The sequence below is a fragment of the Neolamprologus multifasciatus genome, chromosome 16, assembly GCF_963576455.1.
Source record: "Neolamprologus multifasciatus chromosome 16, fNeoMul1.2, whole genome shotgun sequence".
Classification (NCBI taxonomy): domain Eukaryota; kingdom Metazoa; phylum Chordata; class Actinopteri; order Cichliformes; family Cichlidae; genus Neolamprologus; species Neolamprologus multifasciatus.
Window position 1 is genome coordinate 18,079,546 of NC_140454.1, and position 14,989 is coordinate 18,094,534.

At 39.1% G+C, this 14,989-nt stretch overlaps 1 protein-coding gene across 6 annotated transcripts in view; it reads right to left on the reverse strand.

Annotated features, from left to right (window-relative positions):
• Window positions 1–14,989, reverse strand: part of uggt2 (UDP-glucose glycoprotein glucosyltransferase 2) — a 50,864-nt gene that overhangs the window by 2,898 nt on the left and 32,977 nt on the right. For 3 of the 6 annotated variants that reach the window (XM_085135705.1, XM_085135704.1, XM_085135708.1), the window contains 10 exons: window positions 12,631–12,715; window positions 11,604–11,686; window positions 11,257–11,280; window positions 4,703–4,807; window positions 4,506–4,590; window positions 4,226–4,408; window positions 3,939–4,099; window positions 960–1,074; window positions 758–874; window positions 8–173 (listed from right to left, as the gene is read on the reverse strand). In XM_085135705.1, coding sequence (XP_084991831.1) covers window positions 8–173; window positions 758–874; window positions 960–1,074; window positions 3,939–4,099; window positions 4,226–4,408; window positions 4,506–4,590; window positions 4,703–4,807; window positions 11,257–11,280; window positions 11,604–11,686; window positions 12,631–12,715 — 1,124 coding nt within the window. Of the gene's footprint in view, window positions 1–7; window positions 174–757; window positions 875–959; window positions 1,075–1,187; window positions 3,506–3,938; window positions 4,100–4,225; window positions 4,409–4,505; window positions 4,591–4,702; window positions 4,808–11,256; window positions 11,448–11,603; window positions 11,687–12,630; window positions 12,716–14,989 lie in introns of those variants that run through there. The other 3 variants (XM_085135706.1, XM_085135707.1, XR_014869834.1) reach the window with 3 other exon arrangements.

Genomic DNA, 14,989 nt, shown 5'->3' on the forward strand with positions numbered 1-14,989 from the left:
TAGTAACCTTTTTTATGTTGTGAGGCAGCAGGAATCTGTTTTTGTGTTGTTGTGTCTTCCTGTTCCTGGACCCGTCTCAGCAGCTCTTTGATCTCCCTGTCATATTCAACCCACTCGGGCACAATCCTCGCTGCAGCCACCAGCTTGGGTTCCTTAGTCATTGGGTTATTGCACTAAATGAGAAAAGCAGATAAAAACACATCAGTCATGCCGCCAGTGATGCTCTCTCCCAACGAGTCAGATCGTCATTCTCAGCGCTGTCTGTGACAGGCATTTAAACCTAATTTGATTTCCAATTCGGTTAAAAGGACATTAGGCTATGTCTTGTGTCTGAATTACCAAGTGGTGACCTATACTACAATGAAACAATACTTCCTATTCCAGTCTACTGGAGCCTGTCTAGTAATTCTCTAAATTAGTTTAGGACGCTGCAGGATTGCTCCTCGGCTGCTACCTAAATACCAATGCCTCATGGACAATTGTGGCAGCGAGGATGCTCTTGCATTTTAGAGCTGTAGCAGCTGCAGCATGCTATCACAACAAATAAAGCAGATAATAAGGCGTATAATGTAGCACAGAGATATTTTTCAATTAACCCAAAAAGAACTTAAAGAAGACACTTGTGGATTTTACAATCTCAATAAAAGGAACAATTTCATTTGAAGCTGAATTTTTCAGCAAAGACCATGTGTCCCGCTTAGCCTCCCACATTATTATTTAGTATTACGCAGTCAAATCTAATTGCTGTGCGACTCACCAGGTCTATAGTCTTAGCAGTGGTTTTAGAGGTATCATCACACCATGTCTCACACCACAGCCACTCCTGAGGAAGAGACTTGATGGCTACCTGGTGAATCATGTTGTTAGGAAGGTCCTACAAATATCACAAAACGAATTAAGTCTTGAAAGAGCAAACTCTGCAACACGTAATCCAACAGCACTATGCCTGAGTTATATACCTGGTCCAGGTTAGACAGACTGTTTGGGTCTTGGCTCAAGGCTTGGTACTGGCCTCGTAATCTGTCCCCGGCTGCAATTTTACGGAACTTCTTCAAATCGACTACATATAAGGCGCTGGAAGAAATATGAGCGGAGAGAGAGAGAGGAGACATGGAAAGCAGGTGTTAGAAATCCATTTCCTGAAAGGGGAAATCCCACCGGAATGAAAAAAAAAAGTAAATGAAGGCAAGGCAAGGCAAGTTTATTTGTATAGCACAATTCAACAACAAGGTGATTCAAACTGCTTTACAGAGACATTAGAAACAAAAACAAATAAAAAGCATGATTTAAAATTTGTTAAAACAAGCAAACAAACTAACTAACTAATTAACAAACAAACAAACAAAACAGTATATAAAATCAAAACAGATAAAATTAGAACAGTAGATAAAATCAGTAGTTAAATGTAAGTTTTGAAATTTAAGCTTAAAAGTGTGGATTTGGTGCTTTATTCAAATGCAGCTGAGAATAGGTGAGTCTTCATCCTGGATTTAAATAAACTGAGTGTTTCAGCTGATCTGAGGCTTTCTGGGAGTTTGTTCCAGATATAAGGAGCATAAAAGCTAAATGCAGCTTCTCCGTGTCTGGTTCTGACTCTGGGAACTGATAAAAGACCGGATCCAGATGACCTGAGGGATCTGGAAGGTTCATACTGGGTCAGGAGGTCACTGATGTATTTTGGTCCTAAACCATTCAGAGCTTCATAGACCAGCATCAGAACTTTAAAGTCTATCCTCTGACGGACGGGCAGCCAGTGTAAAGACCTCAGAGCTGGACTGATGTGGTCCACTTTTTTGGTCTTAGTGAGGACTCGAGCAGCAGAGTTCTGAATGAGCTGTAGTTGTCTGACTGATTTTTTAGGTAGACCTGTAAAGATGCTGTTACAGTAGTCAAGCCTACTAAAGATGAATGCATGGACTAGTTTTTCCAGGTCCTGTTGAGACATCAGATCTTTTATCCTTGAAATATTCTTGAGGTGATAGTAAGCTGATTTTGTTATTGTCTTAATGTGTTTTTCTAAGTTTAGGTCTGCATCCATCACTACACCCAAATTTCTCGCCTGGTTTGTGGTTTTTAGATGTATAGATTGAAGTTCTCTGGTGACCTGTAATCGTTTTTCTTTGGCGCCAAAGACTATTACCTCAGTTTTGTTTTTGTTTAGCTGGAGAAAATTGTGGCACAACCAGTCATTAATTTCCTCAATGCATTTACCAAGAGCCTGTACAGGGCCTCGGTCTCCTGGTGACATTGTGATATATATTTGTGTGTGATCTGCATAGCTGTGACACTTTATTTTGTTGTTCTTTATAATCTGTGCCAGTGGGAGCATGTAAATGTTAAACAGAAAGGGTCCCAAGATGGAACCTTGGGGAACTCCACATGTGATACTTGTCTGCTCAGATGTGAAGTTACCTATTGATACAAAGTATTTCCTGTTTTCTAAGTATGTTTTGAACCAGTTTAGTACAGTTCCTGAAAGACCTGTCCAGTTCTCCAGTCGTTTGAGTAATATGTTGTGGTCAACTTTATCAAATGCTGCACTGAGATCCAGTAAAACTAAGACTGACATTTTTCCACTGTCTGTATTCAGACATATGTCATTAAACACTTTGGTCAGAGCGGTTTCAGTGCTGTGGTTCTGTCTAAAACCTGACTGGAAGGCATCATAGCAGTTATTCTGTTTCAAGAAGTAATTGAGCTGTTGAGAAACTGCTTTTTCAATGATCTTACTTAAAAATGGGAGATTTGAGATCGGCCTGTAGTTGTTCATTTGTGTCTTGTCAAGATTGTCCTTTTTCAGTATAGGTTTTATTACAGCAGTTTTTAGTGATTCTGGAAATACACCTGACATTAAAGAAAAGTTGACGATCTGTAACAGGTCTGACTCCAAAGTCTTTGAGACCTTTTTGAAAAAACTTGTTGGCAGGACATCTAAACAGCAAGAGGAGGAGTTCAGTTGACCTAAGATGTCCTCCAGGTCTTTGCTGTTAATCGGGTGAAACTGTTTCATGGTGTTTAAACAGTTTTTCGGTGGACACAGTACATATTCTGGATCTGCTGTTGATGTACCAATTGCTTGTCTAATCTTTTGGATTTTTTCTGTGAAGAATTTGGCAAAGTCATTGCAGGCCATGGTTGAATGAAGATAAATACCCCAGCCGCATTCACATTATTGTACCTGACACACTATATTAATAAACCCAGAGGTGCAGAATATGTAGTTTCACTTAACACTTATTAGATTTAAGTCTCCCAGAGGATATTCAATGCCTCATGTTTTTCCTGGTCTCACTGATCATCTCTCATCTTTGCTGCTTTTGTCCTGCTCTTTGGAGCTTAGCACCACGCTGGTATCCAATCAAGTCGCTGTGGTTTTCTGACTTTTCTTGTTCCGACACTATCAGTCGGTGGTGAAGTGAAACGTTCTGCTCTCTGTTCATCCACTGGCTGCCTTGCTGTCTGATTAGCCATCACACTGACAGAAGGAGAATTCAATACCACAAGCCTAGCAAGGAGCAGAACATTGTATTCATGACAGTGATTTATGATTTGATATGTGCCGTGACTGTATACAAAAATATAGCACTTAACTCTAAGCCCATCTATGTAAACGGCTTCTCGCTATAAGTTAAATGTTCAGTTCTAAGGTGTATGACACCATATTAATCCATGGCATTATTTATTTAGCAAAAACACTAAGCCAATTGTGGAAACAGTGTGCATAGGAATTAACAAAATGCAGTGCATCATCAGTGATCTTAGAGAAGCAATTGTTGCTGTCCATCAATCTGGGAAGAGTTATAAGGCCATTATCAAACAATTTAAAGTCCATCATTTTACAGTGAGAGACATTCGCAAGTGGCAAACATTCAGGTAAGTTGCTGATCTTCTCAGCAAAATATAAAACATCAAAGATCAAATGATTAGTAGAAGTTTACCTGATGTGGTACTTCCTGTGTCCCAGATGTGACGCCCAATATCCAGTTTTCCAGAAACGATACCCTTCCATCTCTCTGCGGCTATCACAAAATGGTGTGTAGCCATAAGGAGCACCCTCCAAGTCTAAATCCCTCAACTCTTTCAAATCAGCTCGAACTATCTGCAACACGCAGCGAAGACAGACTTTGGTAAGCAGCCAAAGAACAGATGACACTTCAAAAAGTCTCGCTTTCAGTTGCACACTCCAATATAGCGGTTTTCTCCGTCATTTCTGTTTGATCTTTACCTGGTCGGCATCCACAAAGATGATCTTGTCCACAGCTAAAGGGAATAGAACATCCAGGAAGAGGATCTTATATCCCCAGATAATCCTCTGCTTCTCAGTCTGCTGGTGGAGCCAACGGGGCCACTTGTACTGCACTAACTCATACTGAAAGCCGTATGACTCTGCCATGTGAGAGATGGTGTCCTGACCACAGCAAAAATGAAGTCCAGAGGTTAAATTAATGAAATACAAAAGCTGGGTTTGCCTAGCGAAATATTCATGTGATGTAGTAAAGATTTACTTTGAAAGAAGGAGATAGGTAATTCTTGAGAAACCAGAATTTGACAGGTGTTTGTGTATGCCGAAGCACAGACAGCATCATTATTCTGAATTGGAGACAGAATGGGAAAAGGTTAAGTTTGAGGATCAGGGATAAGAGGAACACAATGCGTAGCGCTTGAAAAGGAAGTGCGTGTTTGGAAAGTAAAACTGACCCACCTCAGAAAACGCTCATACAGATGGCCCGAGGCCACAGAAAAAATGTTCAGAACGTCGTCTTTTTTCTTATCTCTGTCATCCTTCTTTGAGCCACCACCTGTGATGCTGTAAATGAGACCATAATACACGAGTCAGTTGTGTTTGGATTGGATGCGTGTTTTTCATAGAGTGACAATAAATCAAAACTAAGCCAACAGCCACCATGCTTTTGTACTGCCAGAGGTAACAGCAGCTGTAACAGCCATCAGAAAACACTTTCAAACAAACCATGCAACGCAATGCAACACGCCGAGATGATTTATTCAAATAAAATGATAATAATGGGGATGGAAATGCTGTGGAAATCAACACATTTGATATGATTTTCAGCTCCTGCTGGCTCCCAACGAGAGGGCTGAAATAAAGTTTTAGAACAGACCCAGCAAACATTATTCAGCTCTTCATGTTTCCATCCCCACAACATTAACAGAGTCCATGATAGAAAGTGAACGATTCATTTGAAAGCAATCACTTAAGATCTATGCATAGATGACCTGCTTTAAATGAGAGCATCGTGTCATAGGATTGATGACTTTGGCAGGGATGACACAAATACTTCTGGCACCATTTTTATGATTCAAGCTGTAAAGTGTAAGTGCACCATTACAATTCACTGGTGCAATTTTGACACAGTGTGTTGTTTGTGCCACTTCAAAAGAAAATGGGTTATAATGCAAAAACGAATTATCATACATTATAGTTAATTGTGTTAGGGCTTGGTTAAAAATCAAGCCAATCACATCAGTGTCCATTATCCCCTTTAAAAGCAACAGTCTTCTTCATATAGAAAGTCTGTGGCAGCTTTTCCTGAGGAGAGACTTCCAAAGAAACATGCAGACTTATCTATAGTAGCTCTTTTAATTAATTTTTTGTAAACATGTTTTAATTGCTTCCAGATCTGGTTGAAATAATAATAATAATAATAATAATAATAATAATAATAATAATAATAATAATAATAATTAAAACTGGGATGGTTCAGGTGCAATTATATCAGACCCCTTTTTAAAGAATTATTCACATGGCTGTTGCCCTACTACCCTGTGTCGCTGGATGAGGGTACACAGGAAGAATGGCCCTGAAGGAATACCATGATTACAACTGAATGATTTAAATGACTTAAATAATTTTTTAAGAAATGGAAATTGAACTGAATCAGCGTAGAATGGGAATGAGTACTCTATTAGTTGCATAGCAGATGAATAAAAACTGTATTGTTTGTTGGACACAGGTCTCTCTTGTAAATGAGAAACTGAGACTACCTGTATAAATAAAGGTTATATAATTTAATTAATTAAAAAAAAATCAACAGTGTTTTAGAAAAAAAGACTAGTAGCTTTTCAAATGTGAAGACAGAAGATCGGAGTGATTTTGTAGAGTAATGTGGAACACACATATGAAGATAATGCCAAGCAAGTCAGCACATTACCTTTCAGACAAATGTTAGCTTTTTAATTAACTTAAGTGTAAAAGAACAGATAAAAATCGACGAGCTAAAATATTTATATGCTGAGATAAGGGCACAAATGCAGGAAAAATCCAAAGTAAGGACACTCTCCGCACTTGGGAATGCATCAACATACCCTAACCGCTACTAAAGAGCAGTGGTTCATGATGCAAGGCACATTTAGCGGACAGAAATCAGGACTTGTGCTGGAGGGTAGATGAGTCTGCAGTCAAACTGTGTCCTTGTCTGTAATAGACTGCTGATGAGGGAAGGAGTGTCTCTCCCACACTCAATCACAACCACAACCTCAGCCCCCAGGCTTCAGGAAGACACCAGTGAGTGAGAGGGAGGTGTGAAGGGAGGGGAGGGAGAATACAGTTTGTCCCTGCATGTCCTCTAAAACCAACTCTTTCAGGCACATCTTACCGATAAGAAAGATATACCCACAAAACACAAACTCAGCGATGGCCCTTTATTTACTTATTTTAAATCTGTAGTTCTGAAAATAATGTGCCTGCACACCTCTTCAAGATAAAGTATGACTCTTGATAGTTGAACAGTTGGCTTCTGGGTAGTCACCACACATCGGTGGGATCTGGGGAAGCCGACTGCCTGCCATGACTAAGCCAGGCATTATGAAGGGCCTCCAGCACAACAACAGGGTTCCCAAGATAAGCAGCTTTGGAGGGTCAGGTGAGAACCTGTTTGGCTGACTCACCCAAGATAATCTGGATCTCTGGAAGGGTCCACAGAGCTCTGTATAAATCCTGAGCTGTGGACAACACCAACTGGACAAAGCTCTACTTCTGTTTGTCCTCTGCCTATTTAGATTGAACAGGGTGTTTCGACATTTACCGAGTCATTCATTGCCCCCATTGTAACTACTAATGCACCTATATACACGCGCAACACACCATGACAGGTTAAAAATAACATTCAGTTTCTCCATTATGGAGAATCAATACATTTGCCTTACTCAATCTCAGTATATATAGAGCAATATAAGATAACCTAATAACAAAGATTTCAGCAAATAAATACATGGAAAACACTTTCTATTCCGGCTATCTGGATTCAGTTTAGAAAAACAATGACACAAATGTGCTTTTTACAGCACCCTTCACCTAAAACCCGAACATCTCCCTCAGGTAACATCAGCGCTGCTCTCTCTCACATCCCATGTGGTCCACATGCTTGGTATTTCTAAGAGCAGCATAACAAACACTACTAAGTTCCTCAGGCTGGGTAGAAACAATTACTTAATTTTTTCCATGCTAGAGACAAACGGCAGAGGCAGCTAAATGAGAAACTCCAAACGAAACAAAAAAAATACGCAAGAATGTGGGGTGGGGGGTAGAGGTGGGAATCACCATACAACTCACGATACGATATTATCACAATACTTAACGCACGATACGATATTATTGCAATTTTTTTTTAAATATTTTGCGATATTCAGATTCTGTACATAAAGGTAAACTTTATCAATATTCATTTTTATCTAATATCAAAGTCTCAAACTCAGTCTTTCTCTCATTTCAGTTTTATTGTTGACAAACTGAACGATTTGTATTACAGTCTAGTCCAACTTAACTGAATGCAACCATCTGGTACAATTATAGCTATTCTAAACTATGCAATTTATGAAAACTATGCAGCCCATTCAGCAACTGAAGAATTTGAAAGTAAATTAAAACAAAATATAATTTTACATTAAATAAAAACGTTTTAAACTTAATTAAAATAAAACATGTCTTAAATTAAAATAAGTAAACTGTCATGTTTATTGCTGCCAAAAAAAAAGTTAAACACTTTTGGACAGTGAAGGATGTCAGGATTCTTGCTCAGAAAAAGGAGCTGACTTCAGAGCATGTTCCAGTCCACGAAAAAATTGTTTGTAACAAAATATCGATTTCTGTTGTCCCTGTATCGATACATTATTAGCAAACAAAATATCACGATACTACACAGTATCGATTTTTTCCCCCACCCCTAGTGGGGGGTGGGTGGGTGGGGGTGGGGGGCTATGCACTTAGTCCTGTTATTGCTCTAAAGCAGTGTTAGACTTAGTGATGCTTGCTGACATGAATGCATCTCACTGGGAAAATACATCGTCTTCAGCTTTTTACAATGAATCTCTTGAACTATTTTAAGGATATAAATGAGTTAATGCTTTAAGGTCACCGTTACCATTAAATTGACTATCTTTTGGTAAAATCACAAACTACAACGTCTTTGATGAAATCTTGGGATTTAAACTTTGTAATATCTGAGCTAATAAATAGCTGCCCTCAGCTGCTTCTTGTTTGTGGGTCTTTCTGACTTCAGTAACTGAAAAGCTGTTCCACTGGGCTGAGACAGGTGACTGACCTGGCCATTAAAGAATATCCAATTTCTTTGCCTTAAGAAATTCTTGGATTGCTTTTGTGGTGATAACAGTCATTACCAATTTATACTACAAAGCACTGACTGATAGGTTTTGCAGAAATTTGTTGAATCCAAGCAGAGAGTAGAGTCTGTACACTTTAGAATTCTATCATCATGCATAAACACTAGTGACTCTATTCCACTGGCAGCCACACATACCTATGCCAAAGCATTGCCTCCACCATGTTTGACAGATAATGTGGTATCTGGTGTTTGGCATGCTGCTTTGCTCCTTCTCCGTACTGTTCTGTATCCTTCATCTGGCCTTCCTGCTCCTTAGCACAGCCAGTGGTTTACAACCTTCTCGTCAGGCCTCTGTATTTGCATTCATGAAGGCGTCTCTTGATTCTACTACTTGATTTGGTTAGATGTTCTGAAGATACTTTTCTCTCTGGACTTTCTATCAAAAGTTCTACTAAATAGCTAATAAATACAAGCTCAACACTTTGAATCAACTCTAGATGTTAAATTAAGTTTTGAATATTGTGATAAATGGCTTCACTTGACAGTTTAACTGCTCCTAAGTCGATTGCCCTCCAAAATGAAGTACTATGCATAAAAAAGCTTTAATTTTTAAACAGTTAATGCAAGATTTTTCCCATACCTTTTGAATTAATATAGAAGAACTGCACTTCAGTCACATCTTTATTTTATAATAGTAATGTATGAGGCAAGATTACAAAAGAAAAAAAATAGTGTTACTATCCAAATAGTAAAGGACTTGACTGTTTATTGTTATAATGGTGGAAATTCACATTAAACATGTTTAAAAGTGTCAAATGACCACTTCAGTATGTGTACAAGTAATTCATGTGAGCCAAAACTTGAGGCTTCATGCTGGCTCTTAATCCTCAGTTTCAGACAGTTGTTTTTCCTACTCTTTGCTCTGCAGGATGTTAATGAGAAGAGATATCCTCTCTTATGGACAACAAGCTTCTAACAGACTCGAGACTTTCCTGTCCTAGTTTTGAAAGGAGGAAAGAAAGCACTCTCGTCTACAAATGCAACTGAATTTTAATTTTAGATATTAAGTGGCATTAAAGCCACTTAAGGGAGATTTTTTCCCCCTAGAAACCATCTTATTAAGTATTTTGTGTAACTTTTGAATGCTATGGGTATTGTCATTATTTAAATATAAGCCTATCATGGGACAATAAATGCAACTAAGTTAGAAATGGTCTTAAGAATCCATCCAGTTCAATTTGTTTTATTATTTAGCAGCAGTGATCCTACTCCAAGCACCTCTGCCAGCACATCAAGGACATGCTAGATCATTCATTGGTACTTCAGTTATAACTCTGACTGCAAGTACTTTTTTATGGTAACATTTAGCTACACTTGACAATACAAAAACACCCCAGGATATAAGGCCCACAAATAATATCTAGACCCGATAAGCACTATACAATCCAATAGCAAATACAGCACACTACTGAATGTGAGGTTCCAGGCATAACAGATTCAGCACTGTGGAGAAGAAGTCCACTTAAGCAACAAAGCTGAAAAAACTTCCCCTCACTCCTATCGTCTTTCAGTAGGAGAGCTTCTCCACTCATTAATTCACTCTATTTTTTAAGTATAGCAGCAGGTATAAGGTCATCACAAGATAAATCATTAATGAGTCTCATTAATGATTGGGAAGCGTATCTGTAACCGGAAGGTTGCCGGTTCGATCCCTGGGCTCTCTGTCCTGGTCAATGTGTCCTTGGGCAAGACACTTTACCCTACCGCCTACTGGTGTTGGCCAGAGGGGCTGATGGCGCGATATGGCAGCCTCGCTTCTGTCAGTCTGCCCCAGGGCAGCTGTGGCTACAACCGTAGCTTGCCTCCACTAGTGTGTGAATGCGAGAGTGAATGAATAGTGGCATTGTAAAGCGCTTTGGGTGCCTTGAAAAGCGCTATATAAATCCAATCCATTATTATTTAGTCTGATGCTAGAGCACAACAACTCAATAACAAAAGATCACAAACGATGACATCAGACAAGCTGTTTCTTTCTACCAAACTCTGTCAGGGTTTAACCACCTGCTCAAAGTGCACCAGCTGAACTTCAGTCCCCATATAACATCTTTTCCAGTGCTTCAATCAGAGGCTGAAGTAGGGTAAACATAGTGAAATACCATCCAACATGAAATATGAAAGCACTGGGTACTGCTCTTCTGCTCTGTTCCAGCAGACAGGTGACATACATATTCCCAGAACATGGAAAAAAAATCAAGCTAAACACTCCTACTTTATGTTACTCATGTCAGCAAAACAGGATTTGTGATGAATCCCGTAGCACTGTTTATGACTATTATTTCTTATTCTGAACAATACAGCTTAATGCTGTGTGTGTGCAGATATATGCAAGTGAACACAGTAAAAAAATAAAAGTTAACCTTATGCATGAATACAGGCTACAAACTACCTCATGACTTGCCGAAATCGTAGAAAAAAAAAAAATCACATGAATAAACAAATGCAAAAAAAAGAAGAAAAAAACCCTCTCTACGGTATTACCATTAGTATAGAATATCACGACTCATTCCTATTCATTACAATACTTATGAGAGCACCAAAAGCGACCAATAAACACTGCATGCTAATGAGTATGACGAGAGGTATTAGGTGTTAAATGGTTTGCAGCAAAACTGCCTACCTTTTCTCAAATGTGCTCCAAACACTTCACACAGCAAGCATTAAGTGAGGAGACAGGATCACACAGTTAGGAAGGATTTGGGAGGAAAACACACAAATGCACACACATACCTACAGAAGCACATATTTTTTGCAAGACTAGATCTTACAGCATAATATTGAAGTCTGGATCCAGGGGAGGAGTAAGATCTCCTGAAACCGCAATGTATAATTGACAAATGGAAGGCGCATCAGCACATCTATCAATCCATCAATGAGCTCACAGCTGTTACTGCCTGTCAGCTGGAGAAGGGCTTTAAACCTAAAGCCAGCCAAATATAAGCTGTATTTGAAGAGGAGATTACGCACCTTGCTATGGATTCCCATATGCCTTTGCTTTCACTAGCTTCACTTAAAAGATCTTCGCCAAGCTTGTCTGCCTTTTTCTGCACCTATAAATATAAAATACACAGAAAATAAAACAATACTGGAAAATATTTTAGCATGGGTTATGTAAAATTCTTTTGACACCATAAATTTGTAATCAGTCAATCCTAGGCACATCTTAGCAAACTTCCAGCTCTAATTTCTTTATATTTGGTGAGAAAAATGAGAAATAGCTGCAGGGACTTAAAAAAAAATGTGCATACATACATTGGAAATATTTGTACAATTTTAACAGGCTTGAAAGTCAATATTTGGCATGACCACCTTTATCCTTCAACACAGCGGGAACTCTCTCAGGCAAGCTTTCTTGTAATTTCTTTAAGTAGTCTTCAGGAATAGTTCTCCAAGCTCTTTGAAGGAAATTAAAAGCTCTTCTTTGTATGTTGGCTGTCTTTTTATTTTCCATTCTCTCTGAAGATGATCCCACACTGCTTCAATAAGACTCAGGGCTCTCAGGAGGCCAATCCATGACTGATAGTGTTCCACTGTGTTTTGCCCAGGTATGTTTTTACTTCATTGGCAGTGTGTTTGTTGCTCATTGTCATGCTGAGAAATGAAGCTGTTGCCAATCAGATTCTTTCCAGATGGTACTGTGTGGTGGACCAAAACCAGACGGTGCAACAACAGTGCCTTGAGGCAAACTGTTATTATGATTATGGGACCAGATGCATCTATGTGATCCTGTCACTTTTTCTTTTTAATTCAATTGTCAAGTTTCCTCAACTTTTTTAAGAGCACCCTACTTAGACCATTTAAAAGTCTGACTCATTGGAAGCAAAATATAAAGAAATAAGAGGTGGCTCAAGACTTTTGTCCAGTGTATTTTAGCTTGGATTGTGTTAAGTTGTCTTCACACCATTCATTTGTGATCCGTATATCATAGAAAACTGAAGAAAAGCATTTTCAGTGTGACATTTACAGTAGCACATCCAACAGGAAACACACTCACCCTGACTTTGATGATCTTACTATGGAAACTGTTCAGCACAACTATAACATCACCGGCATCTGCGGGTGAATCAGTTCCATCGTGCCTGAAAAAGTGGATAAAGAGTGAGAAAATGCTAATTATTACTGAGAGTTTTAATACTTTTTTTATTTGTCAAACAATCTGCAGCTCACAGGTATACATGAAAAGAATTTAGATGTAGAAACAGACATACATTTATCAACAGTCATAAGTCAAGTCTCTGTTAGACAAAATAACAAACGTGTTTAAATAAGAGCAACAAAATTAACGTTCTTAGGATTTAAATCCATGTTTTTAACACTGCTACTGCAAAGTGATCATTCAAGCTTATAATCTAGAAGTTTTGCTAAGCTGAAAAATGTGAAACTCAAATAGACAGAAATACATTTAAAGCATTTGTTTTTCGCTGATTTTGTGTTCAAAGAACATTAGAACACCAGAGCTAATATTTCAAGTAACGCAATCAGTCTAAGACCTGTAGTGTCTCTGTTGCAAACATTAAAGGGAAATACATGTGATCAGTGACAGAGACTGCTTTACATGCTTCACCCATGGAAATAACACATGAAGGCGACAACAGCTGCTAATGGACCGACAGTGTGAGCACACACTTAAAATTAAATAGTGGGACAGCTGCCAGGGTCACACTCTGACCATATTCATTACCCTCCATCATCATTAAGAATCACCTTACCATTATTTTACCCATCACTACTTCCCAGCCTTGCTCTATATACTCGTAGATTTAATGAGAAAGTCTGTGCAGTATTGATTCCGTAAAACAGCCTTTCAATGTAATTGTTTTAGGACTGATTTTCCCAGCACAGAATGTGTTTTGGCAGGCAGAATCTGCTGGGCTTAATGGTGAAACACCAGAGAGCAAACTTCAGGCGGAGATGAGCAATAGGCCATGATGCACTACAAGCCATTACAACCTCAATGCTTACTAAAGGCAAAAATCTAACCTTATCACTATGATAAATGCCCCTCTCTCATTGGAGCCAATGCACCCCTCCACCGCTCGTGCTCAAGTGCTGCTTGTATTTTGCCCCTTCTGCTGTCAACGGTGCAAGTCAGTCTTTAGGGCTTGTTTTAGAAAGCACGAGAGATCAATCTGTATCCCTGCTCTGAGAAGAGGAGAGCTGGCCATCTCATTCATCGCTGTCAGAGCGAGGTGTCTTGGCAGCACGGGTGGAAGAGGAAAATTCACACTCTGGGACTGGAGAGCGCAGACACTCCCACTAGGCTCTGATCGGCCACCTAACCAGAGCAGAGTGCCGCTAACCACAAGAATAATGACACTGCCAAGGTGAAAAATGACATCACCTCTTAGCTTCACCTGGAGGATTGGGGGATAAATCTTGGTTGTCTGAAATGATTCGAGAAGAACCGAGGGCTGTATATGTCCTAAATCTTATGTGAGGATAGCCAGAGAGAAAAGTATCTGTGATTGTAGGGACATCTGGACCAACGCACTAGAAATGCCCATACAGACTCACATACACAGTTGGGATTACCACCACTTTGCTGTAAGGCACTGCCGCTTTGTTATGTTACGAAGTAAAAAGAGGTTCCCTTGAAAAAAGAATCAATTTCAAAAAATATCAAAAAATATTTTAGATCAAACTGAAAAGCGCAAAAAGCACATTTCAAGTGCAGAATTCAAAGAATGCAAGGACTGAAAAAGATGCATTTGCTAGATATTTATCCAACAAACCAAAGTAAAGTAATGTTTTTATTTATCCAGGAAAATTAGACATCCACAGCTCGCTCACTTTAGTATGTGGAGCCTTTGACTCCTACGCCATCCTAACTAAAACACATTCTGCTGCTGATATTCTGTTGTCTGAGGTAGATGCCATGGCAGGTAACCAGCTGAATCATCTCTCTACTCTGTCTTCTCTTTAATAGCAACCCTTTCCTCCTACCTGTCTCTCTCAGCTCAATGCTGAGCAGAACTCTGAGCACTCATCAAAACCTTGCGTTGCTACAATGTCAGCAGTGGTCCACGTTGCCATAGTGATGGGTTTCATAGCTACCAGAATGAAATGGAGAGTTATCTGAAAGCAACTTTGATGTTGAGCTATGGATAAAGGTGCCCAATAAACACAACTTATTTACTTAGATAACTTAACTTCATGCTTGTGGCTCTGTACCCACCAGACAAGATATGCATAGGCATAGGATGTTTAGAAATGGTACAAATGAACATAAACATGAATAAATCTGGTCCCTTTTCCTAGTTTTGTGAGTGAAATGTAGTTCGGCCTGAGAACAGGTGACTGACTCTGCTATTGTCAAACAAATACTGCTACACCAAACTTGCAGTAAGTTTTAA